At 39.7% G+C, this 14,243-nt stretch overlaps 2 protein-coding genes across 2 annotated transcripts in view; both read left to right on the forward strand.

Moving 5' to 3' along the window:
* Window positions 1-12,052, forward strand: part of LOC107720815 (zinc finger MIZ domain-containing protein 2-like) — a 17,383-nt gene extending 5,331 nt beyond the window's left edge. The window contains exons 3-16 of the mRNA XM_016528648.1: window positions 754-947; window positions 1,361-1,544; window positions 2,149-2,370; window positions 3,371-3,565; window positions 4,283-4,384; window positions 4,615-4,783; window positions 5,542-5,683; window positions 5,788-5,998; window positions 6,120-6,225; window positions 6,705-6,862; window positions 6,949-7,016; window positions 7,717-7,785; window positions 8,862-9,168; window positions 10,497-12,052. Of these exons, the coding sequence (XP_016384134.1) occupies window positions 754-947; window positions 1,361-1,544; window positions 2,149-2,370; window positions 3,371-3,565; window positions 4,283-4,384; window positions 4,615-4,783; window positions 5,542-5,683; window positions 5,788-5,998; window positions 6,120-6,225; window positions 6,705-6,862; window positions 6,949-7,016; window positions 7,717-7,785; window positions 8,862-9,168; window positions 10,497-10,604 (2,235 nt within the window). The 3' untranslated portion in view covers window positions 10,605-12,052. The remainder of the gene's footprint in view (window positions 1-753; window positions 948-1,360; window positions 1,545-2,148; window positions 2,371-3,370; window positions 3,566-4,282; window positions 4,385-4,614; window positions 4,784-5,541; window positions 5,684-5,787; window positions 5,999-6,119; window positions 6,226-6,704; window positions 6,863-6,948; window positions 7,017-7,716; window positions 7,786-8,861; window positions 9,169-10,496) is intronic.
* Window positions 12,053-13,208: 1,156 nt separating this feature from the next.
* The window catches only part of LOC107720818 (peptidyl-prolyl cis-trans isomerase-like), a 5,387-nt gene continuing 4,352 nt past the window's right edge, over window positions 13,209-14,243 (forward strand). The window contains exon 1 of the mRNA XM_016528651.1: window positions 13,209-13,399. Within this exon, the coding sequence (XP_016384137.1) occupies window positions 13,331-13,399 (69 nt within the window). The 5' untranslated portion in view covers window positions 13,209-13,330. The remainder of the gene's footprint in view (window positions 13,400-14,243) is intronic.

The raw sequence follows: 14,243 nt of genomic DNA on the forward strand, positions 1-14,243 counted from the left end.
TATATATATATATATATATATATATATATATATATATATATATAAATTACATTACATTTATTTGTAAGTAATTGATATTTATTCATTACTATATTTATGCAATAAATTTTCTCAATTAAACAATTTGCTTCATGTTTTCCTGAAATAATTAATGTAAACACTAGGTAATAATATAGACATTAAAGATAATATATATGTGTGTAATATATATATATATGTGTGTGTGTGTGTGTGTATGTGTATTTATGCATGTATGTATTAGTGCTGTCAAACGATTAATCGCATCCAAAATAAAAGTTTTTGTTTACATAATATATGTATGTGTGCTGTGTATATTTATGTATAAATAAATACACACACATGCATGTATATATTTCAGAAAAATAGGTTGGTTATATATTAAATATATTTATTTCTAATATAAATTATATAAATATAGACATGTAAATACATGTAAATATTTTCAAAATATATACTGTATGTGTGTGTATTTATGTATACATAATAAATATACACAGAACATATATTATGCAAACAAAAACTTTTATTTTGTATGCGATTAATCGCGATTAATCATTTGACAGCACTAGTATGTATGTATGTTACACAAATATATATATATTTGTGAATATGTATATGTAAACATTTGTGAATATGTATATGTAAAAAAATCCGATCCTGTCCCATGTCAGCAAATAAGTTTTATTTCCATGTTCAGTTACGTTCATGACTAATCAAAAATCTCCTTGGCAGGTTTTTGGTGCTCCCATGGGTCCAGGCGGCAACTCAGCTGGTGGTCACATGATGCCTGGCAACAGCCCTGGCATGAACTCCCCTCAGTTCATGAGCCAGCAGGGCTACCCCGAGCCCAACAAGGGCTTCATGCAGCAGGGCATGTACGGGCGACCCAGCGGGGGATATCCAGCCGGGCCTGGATATGGGGGCAGGTGAGGAAAGCAAATATTGTCCAGTGTCTGTGTGGCTGTATTTAGTCTCTGCTCCTCGTGGGAGTTGTGTGACGTCAGGCAGCCGGCGGACGTCACCGCAGTGGGGGATGTGTGCGCTGTAACGTCCCACCCCTGCGCTGACTCACAGAAACACACGCATGCTGGCGTCCCTTAAGATCAATTTGCATCGCAATAAATCTTGTGAATCACTGACTTGGAGCAGTCAGCGTCCCCCTTGGCTCGCCAGACCAACACCTTGTTGCCACGACAACGTGAATAATCGGCTCCTCTTACGCCACGTTCTACTAATATGCCGGGTCACATTATTCAGCAGCGTTGTTAAATTTATTTTATGACACGAATGCAATGCAGTTCATAACCTTTCGTCATAATCTTCTGTCTGTCCTCTTTAGTTACCCCAATAACGGAGGGGGTTCCCTCGGGATGCCGCCCCATGGAGTCCGCCCGCCCACCGACTTTACCCAAGCGGCCGCCGCAGCAGCCGTGGCTGCAGCCGCTGCCACAGCCACGGCCACTGCCACAGCAACTGTCGCTGCGATACAGGAGAAGCAAAACCAGGAGCTGAACTACGGGCCTGTAAGGGACTTGACTTGTTTGTGTTCACTTTAAGTGCAGTTGACCTTTGTTGCGGTGAACGGCACTGAAGGGAAGGTCACTGGAATAGATCTTGCCATGCTTAAATGTTTTAGTGATAAATCGTGTCCCCTTGTTTAATATCTCTGTTTTTTCATGCCGTTAATCTGATTGGTGAAAACTCTGCTTCATTTTTTTCTTTTTTTTTTTTGTGGAAAATGCTTTGCACTTCAGCAATTACTATCTTGTGTGACACACAGTAACCTCTGATTTCATTCCGCTCAATTTGCCCCCTGCTGGACGAATGCATATGAACAAGTTTTGATTCCAAAAACATGGTTTTAATTATTGAAAAGAAAAAAAAAAGCAAAGTATTTTCCCCTCATTTTTCCAGCAGATTTCACATGCCGCCTGTCTGCCCGGGTTTAGACGGCAAACATTACGGCCACACAGGACTTTGATTGTTTACGGTGGTGACCTAGTTGCCGTTTCCCTTTCATGCCCAGGGCCTGACGGCCATAAGTCACGGCGGCAGGCACGTCTCCAGCCATTGTTACCCGTTGCTGGTTCTGATGGGTGTGGATCTCTGTGTTGTTTTGCTCTGCAGATGGGTGGTGCTTCCTCGTACAACACCCAGTTCCTGTCGCACTCCGGACCCCGGGGCCCGCCCGGCATGGCCCCCTCTGGAATGGTCGGCTCCAGACCCCCTTCCATGGGACCCATGTATCCACAGCAGGGCCAGAGGTTGCCGCAGCATCCCGTCTACCCTGGAGGCCAGCAGGGTCCTCCGCGCCACCAGCAGGGCCTGAAACGCCCCTACAACTCTGACGTAAGTGGAGACTCATGTTCACCAACTTGATCTGTCACAGTAGCTCTGTTCCAAAACCTAGTGAGTTTTATATGACATCAGACTTGTTCCTGACACGAAAGCTATGAGAATCTAAGATGCGCATGTATCATTTACAGATAATGTCATAATGCATTATGAGCTCCGGGAAAGTCATCCAAGATGTTGTTTATAATTTATGTCATAATATAAAGTTTTGGTTAATAAATACCTCATTATGTTTATTGTATAATGTACTATTATAAAATAAACTGTGCTCATGAAGAAAATAACATCACAGGAACCAGAACACAGATGTTCATAACTAATTGGATCATAACTAAAGCTGTATTCTACCAAAACTAATTGTGTGTCAGGACTTTCAAGGGTTTTGGCAAAGGTTTGTGAGTTGCTTCATTTGTAGTTTGTTCTAAATCAGTCACTTATGAAGTTTTAGGACTTCTTTCAGTTAGGATGCTGCCTGTGTAGGCTGTAGATCACATAGCAGCTCACTAGATTTTGGAATAAAATACTGTTATAGTATTTATCAGTATTTTGGATTGACTTTTATTTTAATATTTTTGGTTTGCATTTTAATTTTAGTTTAGATTTCAGTAAATTTGTTATGAACTTAAACACATTTTATTTCAGTTAATTGCCAAAGCAGCATTTAAAAATTTTGAAGGTGTTTTTTTTTTTTTTTACGTTTTTCGTCTTTTCGTATTTAACAAAAATTACTCCTAATAGTTTTTGTTTTAATTAAGAATAACACTGCATTAATGTGGTTCCTCATTATGGTGGCTGACATGTTGAGATCTAGTTCAGTACAATTAAATATTGGAACAAAGCTACAATTTTTAAATGGATTTTTATGGTTAGAAACTAGATGTTGACTCCTCAAAACAACTAACTGACAACGTAAATCTAATTTAGACCCAAAAAAATGAGAATAGTACTGACAATTTGGTTCTGTTCTGGAATGACTGCTCTTCTTTTCTTGCAGGGATTTCCGGGTCAGCAGTATGGTCCCGGGATGGGAGGTGGGGGCCCGTACCCAGGCCAGCCCATGCAGTACCACGGCCCTGGACCACAGCGGTCCGCTCCTTCCCCGTCTTACCCAACCCACCGAATGCCCCTCCAGCAACCCAATATGGGCCAGTATCCTGCAGGACCAGGAAACCCCAACCAGTACTACAAGGTACATAGATCATCGCTATTATTGCTCGTACTTAGTTAGGATTTGGAAAACCCTGAGTATTAAACTTCGGCATGCTACGGATGTGTGACACCTCAAATCAAGCTGCTTGTAAAGACTTGAGCCACCCTAGTAACCAAATTTAGGTACTTTCTAAAACTTATAATCATATTTTATTTATAGCCATATTTTTCAGTTTGAAAGCTGTCAGAAAGCTTTCACTTGCAAATTGCGACACACTGCAAGCGGTATCATGTTTCCCAAAGAACAGGTTCCTTATGTCCGTATTAGTGATAAACAGGCTGCCGGTTTTAGAGAAACACACTGGCATTTGATACTGACAAATACGTCAGTGAACATTAAAGAGGCAACTAGTCGTGAAAAGATTTTTTGGAAGTACCAGTGAAAGGCGAACCAACCTGGGTGGTTTAAAGTCCGTGCCGGGTTTGGAATTACAGTGGTAGCTTATCACTATTGTCATATCACTGTAGTGGGCACTAAACAAGTGCACGTTTAAGCTCCATTCCAAAATCTAATGAGCTGCCTATATAGTGTAAATGTAAGATGTTAGATACCTTCTTTTGGCAAATTTCTAAACTATGTATCTCTGTGGAGGAAGCAATCCCAGAATGCACTGCACCAAGCTCCCTATAATTATGCTTAACCAGAGTTGACTTGCTCTGTTTTAAGCCTGATGTTGAAAGCTTTGTGTTTGTTTAGCAGGCGGACCAGTTTAACGGACAGGGCAACAGCCACAGCAGTCTGTCCTCAGGAGTTTCGGGAGCCGGGTACAACACCTTCAACCAAGCCGCCGTCAACGGGGTTGGTGTTCTCTCTCGCATGCATGTGTGTTTGGTGAAACGTGAGTCGGTAGGAGCTGCCTGTTAATATTTCACCATTTCGTGTGAGCGCCTCGATCTGACTTTGGCAGCCGGGGTCCAAACTCCACTCAGCTGAATGTGTTTTTGCACAGTATCGGTTATGAAAATCTGACTGTAAAGATAATCTGGCCGCAGATTGTAATGCCTGCGCACACATCTCGTCTTTCACAGCCCGGACGTGTGATGCCAGGATACCCCAGCTCTCCTCTCCCAGGAAACCCCACTCCTCCCATGACCCCTGGCAGTTCGATGACCCCATATTTGTCCCCTGGCCAAGACGTCAAGTCGCCCTTCCTTCATGACGTCAAGCCCAACATTAACTCTTTGCAGTCACCTACAGGTAACACTCAGAACTGCAGCCAAGCCAACAACAAATCAGGTAGATTCCTGATGGATTCAAAGTTGCGTGTCTTTTTTTTTTTTCGTCAAATGCTCTGTTTTACTCAAAAATTGTCACAATACCAAAATTGTTTTTAAAAAAGCAGAAATTAGTTAAAATAATGCTTAATCATATAAAATGAAAACTTCATATAAAGCTGTTTTGTTTCACATAAAGGTAGTGTTATATTAGTATTATGTACATACTACTATAGTATTTATCAATATTTTAATGAGCTTTTTTAGAAAAATTTTTTTCATTATATTTTAGTTGTAATAATCTTGATAAGTACTTTTGTCATTTTATTAGTTATTTTCCTATTTAGCTTTAATTTTTTTTTATATTTTAGTTTTATTTGTAGTCGTTTTAGTACTTCAACTTAAAAAATTAGAAATGTGGACTTGGCGTCAAACAGTTTTTCCATCTAATATTTATATTTTATTTTATTTCATTTCAGCTTTCAGTTCGATTTTATTAGTTTTAGTTCTAGATAATAGCAACACTGCATCGGGTAAAGGGTAAGGATAGTTTAAGGTTGACATTGTTTGCTTTAAAACAAGCTAAACCGAAACAAGAAACTGAAACAAAAAGTCCAGTATGTCTGTTGAAAAACAACTTGGTGCGTCTTCGATATTTATAAGATGCCTTTGTTTCTTGCCCAATGAGATATGAATGAAAGCCGTGTGGCACCTCAGTAACTGAAACTCTTCTGTCTGTAGGAAACCCCAGTGATGACCTGCGCCTGACCTTCCCTGTACGGGACGGGGTGGTGTTGGAGCCCTTTAGATTGGAGCACAACCTGGCTGTCAGCAACCATGTCTTCCAGCTGCGAGACTCCGTGTATAAGACCCTTATGATGAGGTCAGACCATTTCATACCTTGTAGCATCTCAAGGAGTCTTTGTGTTTGTGAATGTCAGTGTTGTCATATTTAACATTTAATCTGATCTATCATGTGTTTAACAGGCCTGACCTGGAGCTGCAGTTTAAGTGCTATCACCATGAAGACCGGCAGATGAACACTAACTGGCCGGCATCGGTGCAGGTGAGCGTCAACGCCACGCCTCTCACCATCGAGCGTGGGGACAACAAGACCTCCCACAAACCCCTTTACCTGAAGCAAGTGTGCCAGCCGGGACGCAACACCATCCAAATAACAGTCACGGCCTGCTGCTGTGTAAGTACAGAGACTCGCATCGCACATTTCCTTCAGAAAATGCCTGATTAATTACAAACAGTCCTACTAATAAGAGTTTTATGTGGGTCAGCATTCATTTCCTGTTTCTTTTTTCTCGCAGTCTCATCTGTTTGTGCTGCAGCTGGTTCACAGGCCGTCTGTGCGCTCCGTGCTGCAGGGTCTGATGAAGAAGAGGCTCCTGCCAGCGGAGCACTGTGTCACTAAAAGTAAGTGAACACTTTTACACACACTTTTTTTTTAAATAAATGAATACTTAAATTCACCAAGGATGCATTAAATTGATCAAAAGTGACAGTAAAGATATTTATTATGTTGCAAAAGATTTCTATTTCTAAAAAAAATGCTATCCTTATGAACTTTGTGATCATCAAAGAATCTTGAAAAAAAGTATTGCGGTTTCTGCAAGAATATTAAGCAGCACAACTTTTTCAACATTGATAATAATGAGAAGTGCTTCTTGAGCAGCAAATCAGCATATTAGAATGATTTGTGAAGGATCCTGCGACACTGAAGACTGGAGTAATGATTCTGAAAATTCGGCTTTGCATCACAGAAATTGCATTTTTAAATATATTCAAATAGATAACAGTTATTTTAACTTGTAATAATATTTCTCAATATTACTGTATTTTTTATCAAATAAAAGCAGAAAAATGTCAACTCATCCTTCTCTGTTCTTCCGTAGTTAAGAGGAACTTCAGTAGCGGTACCATCCCAGGAACTCCCGGCCTTAACGGCGAGGATGGTGTGGAACAGACGGCCATCAAGGTGTCGCTCAAGTGTCCGATCACCTTCCGACGCATCCAGCTTCCTGCCAGGGGCCACGACTGCAGACATATACAGGTGAGGAGGCCCGCTAGCTTACGTTTGAATCACATGACTTTGTAAAGTGAATTTCTGTGGTAAATAACATCTTTGTTGATGCACAGTGCTTCGACCTGGAATCGTACCTGCAGCTCAACTGTGAGAGAGGAACTTGGCGTTGTCCTGTGTGCAAGTAAGAAGTTTCTCATTTTGCCGTTCATCTCCATGGCATTTTTGTTGTTTTAAAACTAAGACAATGATTAGGGATACACAATATATCCATATCGTAGTAGTAATCTGCCAATATTTTTTCGGCAAAATTCTCTTAAACTTACTAAAAACGCTAATACTTTAATAACAGTGCTAAATGTAGTCTATAACAAATCTCAGAATGAATATGCATTTCTTGTACTATATATTATAATGTTATGATGCCTAAATTCACTTTTAAAAATTCTAATATTTACATGAATGATTTTAGTTTTTAATGTTTTCTTTGTAATTTATATAGGCAAAATAGTATACAATTTAACATTTAATATTAAGATATATTATTGTTGTTAATAATATAATATTTTAATATTATATCATTTTTTATTTATAAGATAAAATATTAATATTAATAATTAAAATATTATTGCTTGTTTTAATATGAGTAAAAAATAAGGAATTAGTATTAATATTAATGTTAGAATAATACATATTTACTTATAGTAGATTTGTTTTATTTAATGTCATTTGGCCAAAAAATTGAAAATTATTGGCTTGTCTTATTTGCCTAAATAATATCATATTGTGAAATGTGCATCAAGTGCATTCCTGAAAATGTGTATTGTATGGTGTATATATATGACATATTTGTACAGTTTTTCAAACTGATCTGTTCTTTGCAGTAAAACAGCCCTTCTGGAGGGGCTAGAAGTGGACCAGTACATGTTGGGCATTCTGATCTACATCCAGAAGTAAGTTTTTATATAACCTCTGCAGCATCTAAACTGTGATTGCAGAGATAATGCAGAGAATAAATTATACCTAAATTATACTATTTTTAGCTGTAAACTGCATGTCCATGGACTGTTCCCTGATCGTGTGACGCATATTGCACAAAAAAATGGCAAGAGCTGAGTAAAATAGGCATATTCAGTATGATTGGCTGGCATCTACCCAATTTCCCAGAGTCAGAGTGCATAAATTGTTGTTTATAAGTTCCCATGCTGTTTTAATAAGCATTTCCAAGACAGAACCGATTGCCAGATTTACCAAATTTTGTTAGCTTCATGGCACCAGAATTGTCAGGTTTGGGTCCATAAAAAGTGTACAGTTTCTGTACGTAATGTTTAAAGGGATAGTTCACCCAAAAATGAAAATTACCCCATGATTTACTTGTTTTCCTATTATTACAATTTCACCACAAGAAATTGATAGTCTGTCTGTCTGTCTATCTATCTATCTATCTATCTATCTCTGTCCGTCCGTCCGTTTATTTTTCTATCAGTCCATCTGTTTTTCTATCCTTCACCCATTTTTCTCTCTGTTTTTCTCTTTTATCTATCTATCTATCTATCTATCTATATCTATCTATCATCTGTCTTTGTTTTTCTATCCAACTATTTTTCTGTCAGTCCATCTCTTTCTATTCTTCACCCATCTTTTTGTTCATTCATCCATTTATGCAATTATTGCTCCATCTGTGTTTCCATCCATCCAACTCGCTAGCAAAAAAGCCCAAATGAAATAATTGTCTAAGTCCATATACAGTGGGTACAAAATTTAAGGGGGTCTGAATACTTTCCGTACCCACTGTATGTGTTTGACTATATGGCTTGAATTAATGCAGCTGGTTTGCTGCACGTATTGTACTAAAATGACCCTCACCTTGGATACCCAAGTGTGTTTTACTGGCGTCTTGGTTTCTGTCGTTCCCGTATGTTGCAGCGTATAAGAGCTACTCAAATGTCTCTGTGTGCGACAGCACAGCGCAGTGTTCCTGTCTGTCACTCGCAGCTGCTGCTTTTCGCACCACATCTCACCCACTCTAAAAGAAGAACAAGACGGGTTTGCACTTTAAATTACTGTGCAGAGTGTGTTCCAGCTTCACTGACTGTCTCTTTTTCTCTTTACACCTGCCCTCCTTAATAAAGATGCCCCACTCTAGTCGCATGGACCCTTCCCACAATCCCCTTCAACAACAGCAGCATCAACCTCTCCATGGTAACTCCAACATGGGTGGCCCCGGTGGACCCATGCACTCCCGCAACTCCTCCCAGAATCCCCGGATGCACACAGACAGCTTTGGCCTGGGGGGCCCCGGGGGACCCGGCGACATTTCAGAGCCGGCTCTTGATGTAAGTCAGAATCAATCATCTATTCCAGATCAAAGCAATGACTTTTGGCCATGGTGTCAACATTTTAAATTAAAGGTCTGCTGAGCACAACCGCCCGTTCCTGCGGGATTTTACTCCATGTACACCCACTACCAACTTATAATGATCTACTTCCCAGCCGTTCTTGCTTAATTTAGGTCCTATGCCTGCAGTTATGCATGTTTAAAGCTGTTCGTTCTCTTTCTCTGAAAGATTTTGCAAACACTTTTGGGTAACGGCCAGCCCCACATCTGCTTTGGGACACATTTGCACTTATAAACTATTTTGGAATATTGGTTACAGTGTTCTATTCTTAAAGACATAGTTCACCCTCATATCTGTCCAAACCTGTATGACTTTGAAACAAGAATTAAGATATTTTTAATGAAACCTGACAGGTTTTTATCCCTCCATTGAAAGTACAGGTAACTAAAACTTAGAAGATCCGAAAGATATCATAAAATTTTATCCATGTGATTCGAGCAGTTTAATCCAAGTCTTGTGAAGAGATACAATCGCTTTAAATGTTATAAGTTTTCATTTAGGCTTTTGTTCACGTATGAACACATTCAGAGCGAATCACATTTGATAAACACTGGAAGTTTGTGAATGTCACACACTGTAACAAATCTTGTTTGTTCTCTCACATCATGGATGCATGTTTCAGCTTCCATGTTTACCATATGTGATGCGCTCTATATACGTGTCAGTCATTGCTTAGCTGTAAATAAAAGACTAAAGTCAATCTGTTAATCATATAAAGTGATGAGATACCTTCACACGATTTGGATTAAATGGCTCAAATCATATGGATTATTTTTGTGATGCTTTTATGGCCTTTTTGAATCTTCTAAGTTTTGGTTACCTGGAGAGACAGAAACATCTCAGATTTCAATAAATTTCTTAATTTGTGATTAGAAGATTAACCAAAGTCCCATGGGTTTGGAACGACATGAAGGTGAGTAAATGATAACAGCATTTTCATTTTTGGGTGAACTACTCCTTTAACTCCCATGATTAAAGAATTTCCAGAGATTTTCCTCCAAAATCAGTTCAAAAGATTCCATTCGGACCTAGTGATTACTTAAAAGATTCACTGATTTGGAATTTCAGCTGATTCATTGAACAAACGTTTCAAAAGAATTGATTCACAGACTTCCCAGCACTGTTGGAAACAGAAATGTCTGTGAATGTCTTTTGAAAAGCCAGCTATGTTATATTTATTATTATGATTATAAACAGTGTTTTGAGTGTCATTAGTATTGCCACAGGACGACTCTTAACTCCGGAATTCTGTATTTGTTTTCCAGCTTCTCCCAGAGCTGACAAACCCAGATGAGTTGCTGTCCTACTTGGGTCCTCCAGACCTTCCCAACAACAGTAACGATGACCTGCTCGCTCTGTTCGAGAGCAACTGAGCCCCCCGTCCCGCTCATTCATCAGTCGCACATCGCCGTCCAACATACAGCCTCCTGACCCCTCACACTCCCGGCTCGTCGAGGGGAGCTTTGGGAACAGATATCCGATTACGTCTTTGCACTGTTTCCTCCTGAGACTGGAATGCAGTGACTCATGGGAAGGTGCAACGAAGATCTTTTTTTGTTTGACTTTTCCTCCTGTGACAATGTTACTGTTTGTCTGCTTCTCTGAACTCTGTCGAGATTTTATTGTGAATTTCAGTTTGAAAGAGTTCCCGCTCTTCTCTCGAATCATTTGTAGAAAGACTCCTCATCTCACATCGGACTCGTGTGGTGTAAATGACATTGTGTGGGGTGGGTCATTGTTTGTTTTCTTCATTGCAGCTCCTGTTTTAAATCTAAATTAGATGAGGAATTCACTTCAGTGCTGATCTAAAGTACTACACTTCAGAAATCACACGGGGAAAGCCAAAGTGTCTCTGTTGTAACTTGAAGAAAACAAACACGGATAAACGTAATTCTCTTAATAAACGGGCAGACTTATGTTTTATTTCTTTTTTTGCCCAAAGAAGACCACAAACTAGCTCCATGTGATATAACATGGTCTTAAACCACAAATGACTTGATCTTAAGTGAATTTTACTTGAAGAAGACTTCAAATGTAGCCTTTTTCCTTTTATACGTGCTAATAGAGGCAATCACAATGTGTCAGACCTTAAACAGTAGCATTGAAGAAGTGCACTATTACATTTTGCACACCACACCAAGCCCTTCGAGAGTTACCGTATTTGCCTTCACACGAAGGAAATTGAAGGCAGAGTCATCTTTTGTGACACCCACACAAATACACACACGCACACCTCAAGCCACACTATGTGTGTGTTTTGGCACAAACTCAAACAGACTACTTTTATGCCACACCCTGCTCTCTGTTTTCGTCTGTCTCTTGTTAGTTTCGTTCCCCCTCGATGTTCTTTTTAAAAACGGTCTTCCTCCCCTGTGGGCTTAAGGCCACGAGGTCTGGATTTCTAGCATTATAAAAAAAGGACTAGTATCCTTGATCGCCGTCGGCTCAAATCACACCCTCACTTGCGGACACATTTCACTCGCCCTTAAATATGCAAGTTTGGGCTGTTATTTGGTAGAAAATCAGTTTTCTGTGTGAAGCTTTGAAACCAGACAGAGCACAAACAGCCCAGTAGCACCTTGTAGACAGGTTATAAAACACACAAATCCACACAAGGACATTTTTTGGACAAACACCTTCCCGTAGTGAGATTATGCTCGGACAAATCTAGGTGGGTGGGAGCGTCACAACAGGAAATGGACTAATGTTTATAGCCGCACTCATACTTGAGGAGGAAAACATTGGGATTCATGTGAAATATGTACAGATATAGTATTATTATTGTCGCAGATGTGAACTTTCTCTTAACCCCCTATGGAAAAAAGGACATTTTAAACACTATGACAAGAGCTCATATCAGACATGCACTTCATTCCCCCCCGTTTTCCATTCAGCGCTCGCTTTCTCGGCGTGGAGGGGAGATGAGTCTGCTGTCGATTCCTGTCTTGTCTGATTTTATTATTTATCATTGCTCTTTGGGCACCGTTAGCGAAGTGCAGTTTGTATATTAACAATACAGGGAGCATCAGGAGTCGTTGGATGTGCTTTTGTTCTTTTTTTCGTTTGTTTGAAGTCATTTGTGTATCATACAATTTTATCTTTGATTATATAATAATTGTTATTATAATTATAAAGATAATTGATGGGCCTGTATGCATCTCTCTTCTGTGTTAACTAGCAGAGTTTATGAATTTGTTAGAAAGAGAAAAAAAAATGAATTCACCATCAAAATCTGTGACCATGATCATGAAAAACTGAGAAACCAGCATCACTTGTTGATCAAACTGTTCAAAAAGCTGTTTGACTGTCATGTGTTGGTGGATCATTAAGTTCTATCAATTGAATTAAACATGTACAATTGAAATCGATTTGTTTTTCTAAAGATGTGAAATATTTCCATTATGTTTTATAAGTAAAGACTTAAGCCCCATTGCGTTTCATTGGCTTTATTTGGCGAGAGAGCAGAGCAGCGCCGCATTGTGTCAAAACGCGGGAACACAAGAGGGCGTGTCCGGAAGATGTGTGTCATGCAAGAAGACGAGCGTTATGAGGACAAAAAGAAAGCTTTTTGTTTGACTCATTTCACTTCGTATCTCCCACTAGTCCGTTTAAATATCAATAAGGACATCATAATTTAGGAAATGTAGAAAATAAAAACAAATTAAATCCTCAAAACATTCGTTATCCGTGATAACATTTTGTGCCGTAATGGCGAATTCAGCTGTTGGCCACCGCCCTCGCGCCATTACAGACCGCTGGTACACGCCCACACTATTCCCTCGTTGCCCATTGGATGGAACGCAGTAACGTCATTTCTACCTACTGTAACGGGCCAATGAGGATGTCAATCAAACGCCCTCCCTCTGAACGTTGCGTTCGAACGCTGCGGTAATTTATTCATCTGCGCCGCCTCTGATTGGACAACGCGCACGTCATTTAGCGGTTCCACGGCTTCATAGGTCCCAATTGAAAAAAAGGGCTGCTGGCTGCTTCTATATATCACGTTTTCGCACACATCCTACTTCCCGATAAGCTGCGGCATTTTGTAGGATTCGTTCGGCGACCAGCTACTAATACAGAGTGATTTTTTTTTGTCATCATGTCCAATCCCAGAGTTTATTTTGACATCACCATCGATGGAAAGAGTGCTGGGAGGATTGTAATAGAGGTAGGTCACAAAAAGTGACTGGATTGCGGCGGATGTCAGTGTCAGCATGACACAGTTTTATTAATTCCAATGGTTTCTTTCATTAAAAATCTTTTTAAAAGCTTGTCGTGCGTGTAATATGTCTGTTTAGCACCAATATTTTGAAACTGGCGGATGAGGAAGCAATTTTGTTTCCCGCGCCATATTGCAACAATGTAACATTTAGCCGTTTATCAGACGCTGCAGTGTTGCCGGTTGTGATAGAAACGGAACGCTGTTCGTCAATCTGAGACTGTTGACTGACAGAATGCGAGTTGAGCTGCTGTCACTGGCAGGAGACTGACAGCTGAGCGCACATGGCGGAGTTTTCAGTGATTGCAGACGCAGGCTGCGCGTGTGGAGCGCTGCACACGTTTTTTTTTTTTAATACGGACGCCATTTTCACCATTTTTTTCAACACAAGATGCCATTTTGAAAAGGGAGGGGTGAATAGCGGAGTTTAGCCGTCTATCGAAACTTGTTCACCAGAACGGAATCTTTTGCATCTCAGCGTTGTCATATTTTAAGTTCTTGCCAAATAATAATTAAATTAATAAGCGACTGGCGTTACATTTGATGATAGGTACTGCAGAAATGCCAGTGAATGCAGTTGTGCAGTATCAGTAACTCCCGCGCTCATGAATATCGACGTTTACAGAGAAACGCGGAAGTCATTAATCTGCTCCGGTTCTTTTAACCCCATGATAGGCTAGCTTTGTCCCGCTATTGTTTTCGTATTTTAAAAGTTATGGTCTGAAACCTGTTTTTACTATTATTACTATTACTGTTTTTATTATTGTTATTTATTTATTTTTTGATTTTCTAA

The sequence above is a fragment of the Sinocyclocheilus rhinocerous genome, unplaced genomic scaffold, assembly GCF_001515625.1.
Source record: "Sinocyclocheilus rhinocerous isolate Xijiao unplaced genomic scaffold, SAMN03320098_v1.1 scaffold3954, whole genome shotgun sequence".
NCBI lineage: Eukaryota > Metazoa > Chordata > Actinopteri > Cypriniformes > Cyprinidae > Sinocyclocheilus > Sinocyclocheilus rhinocerous.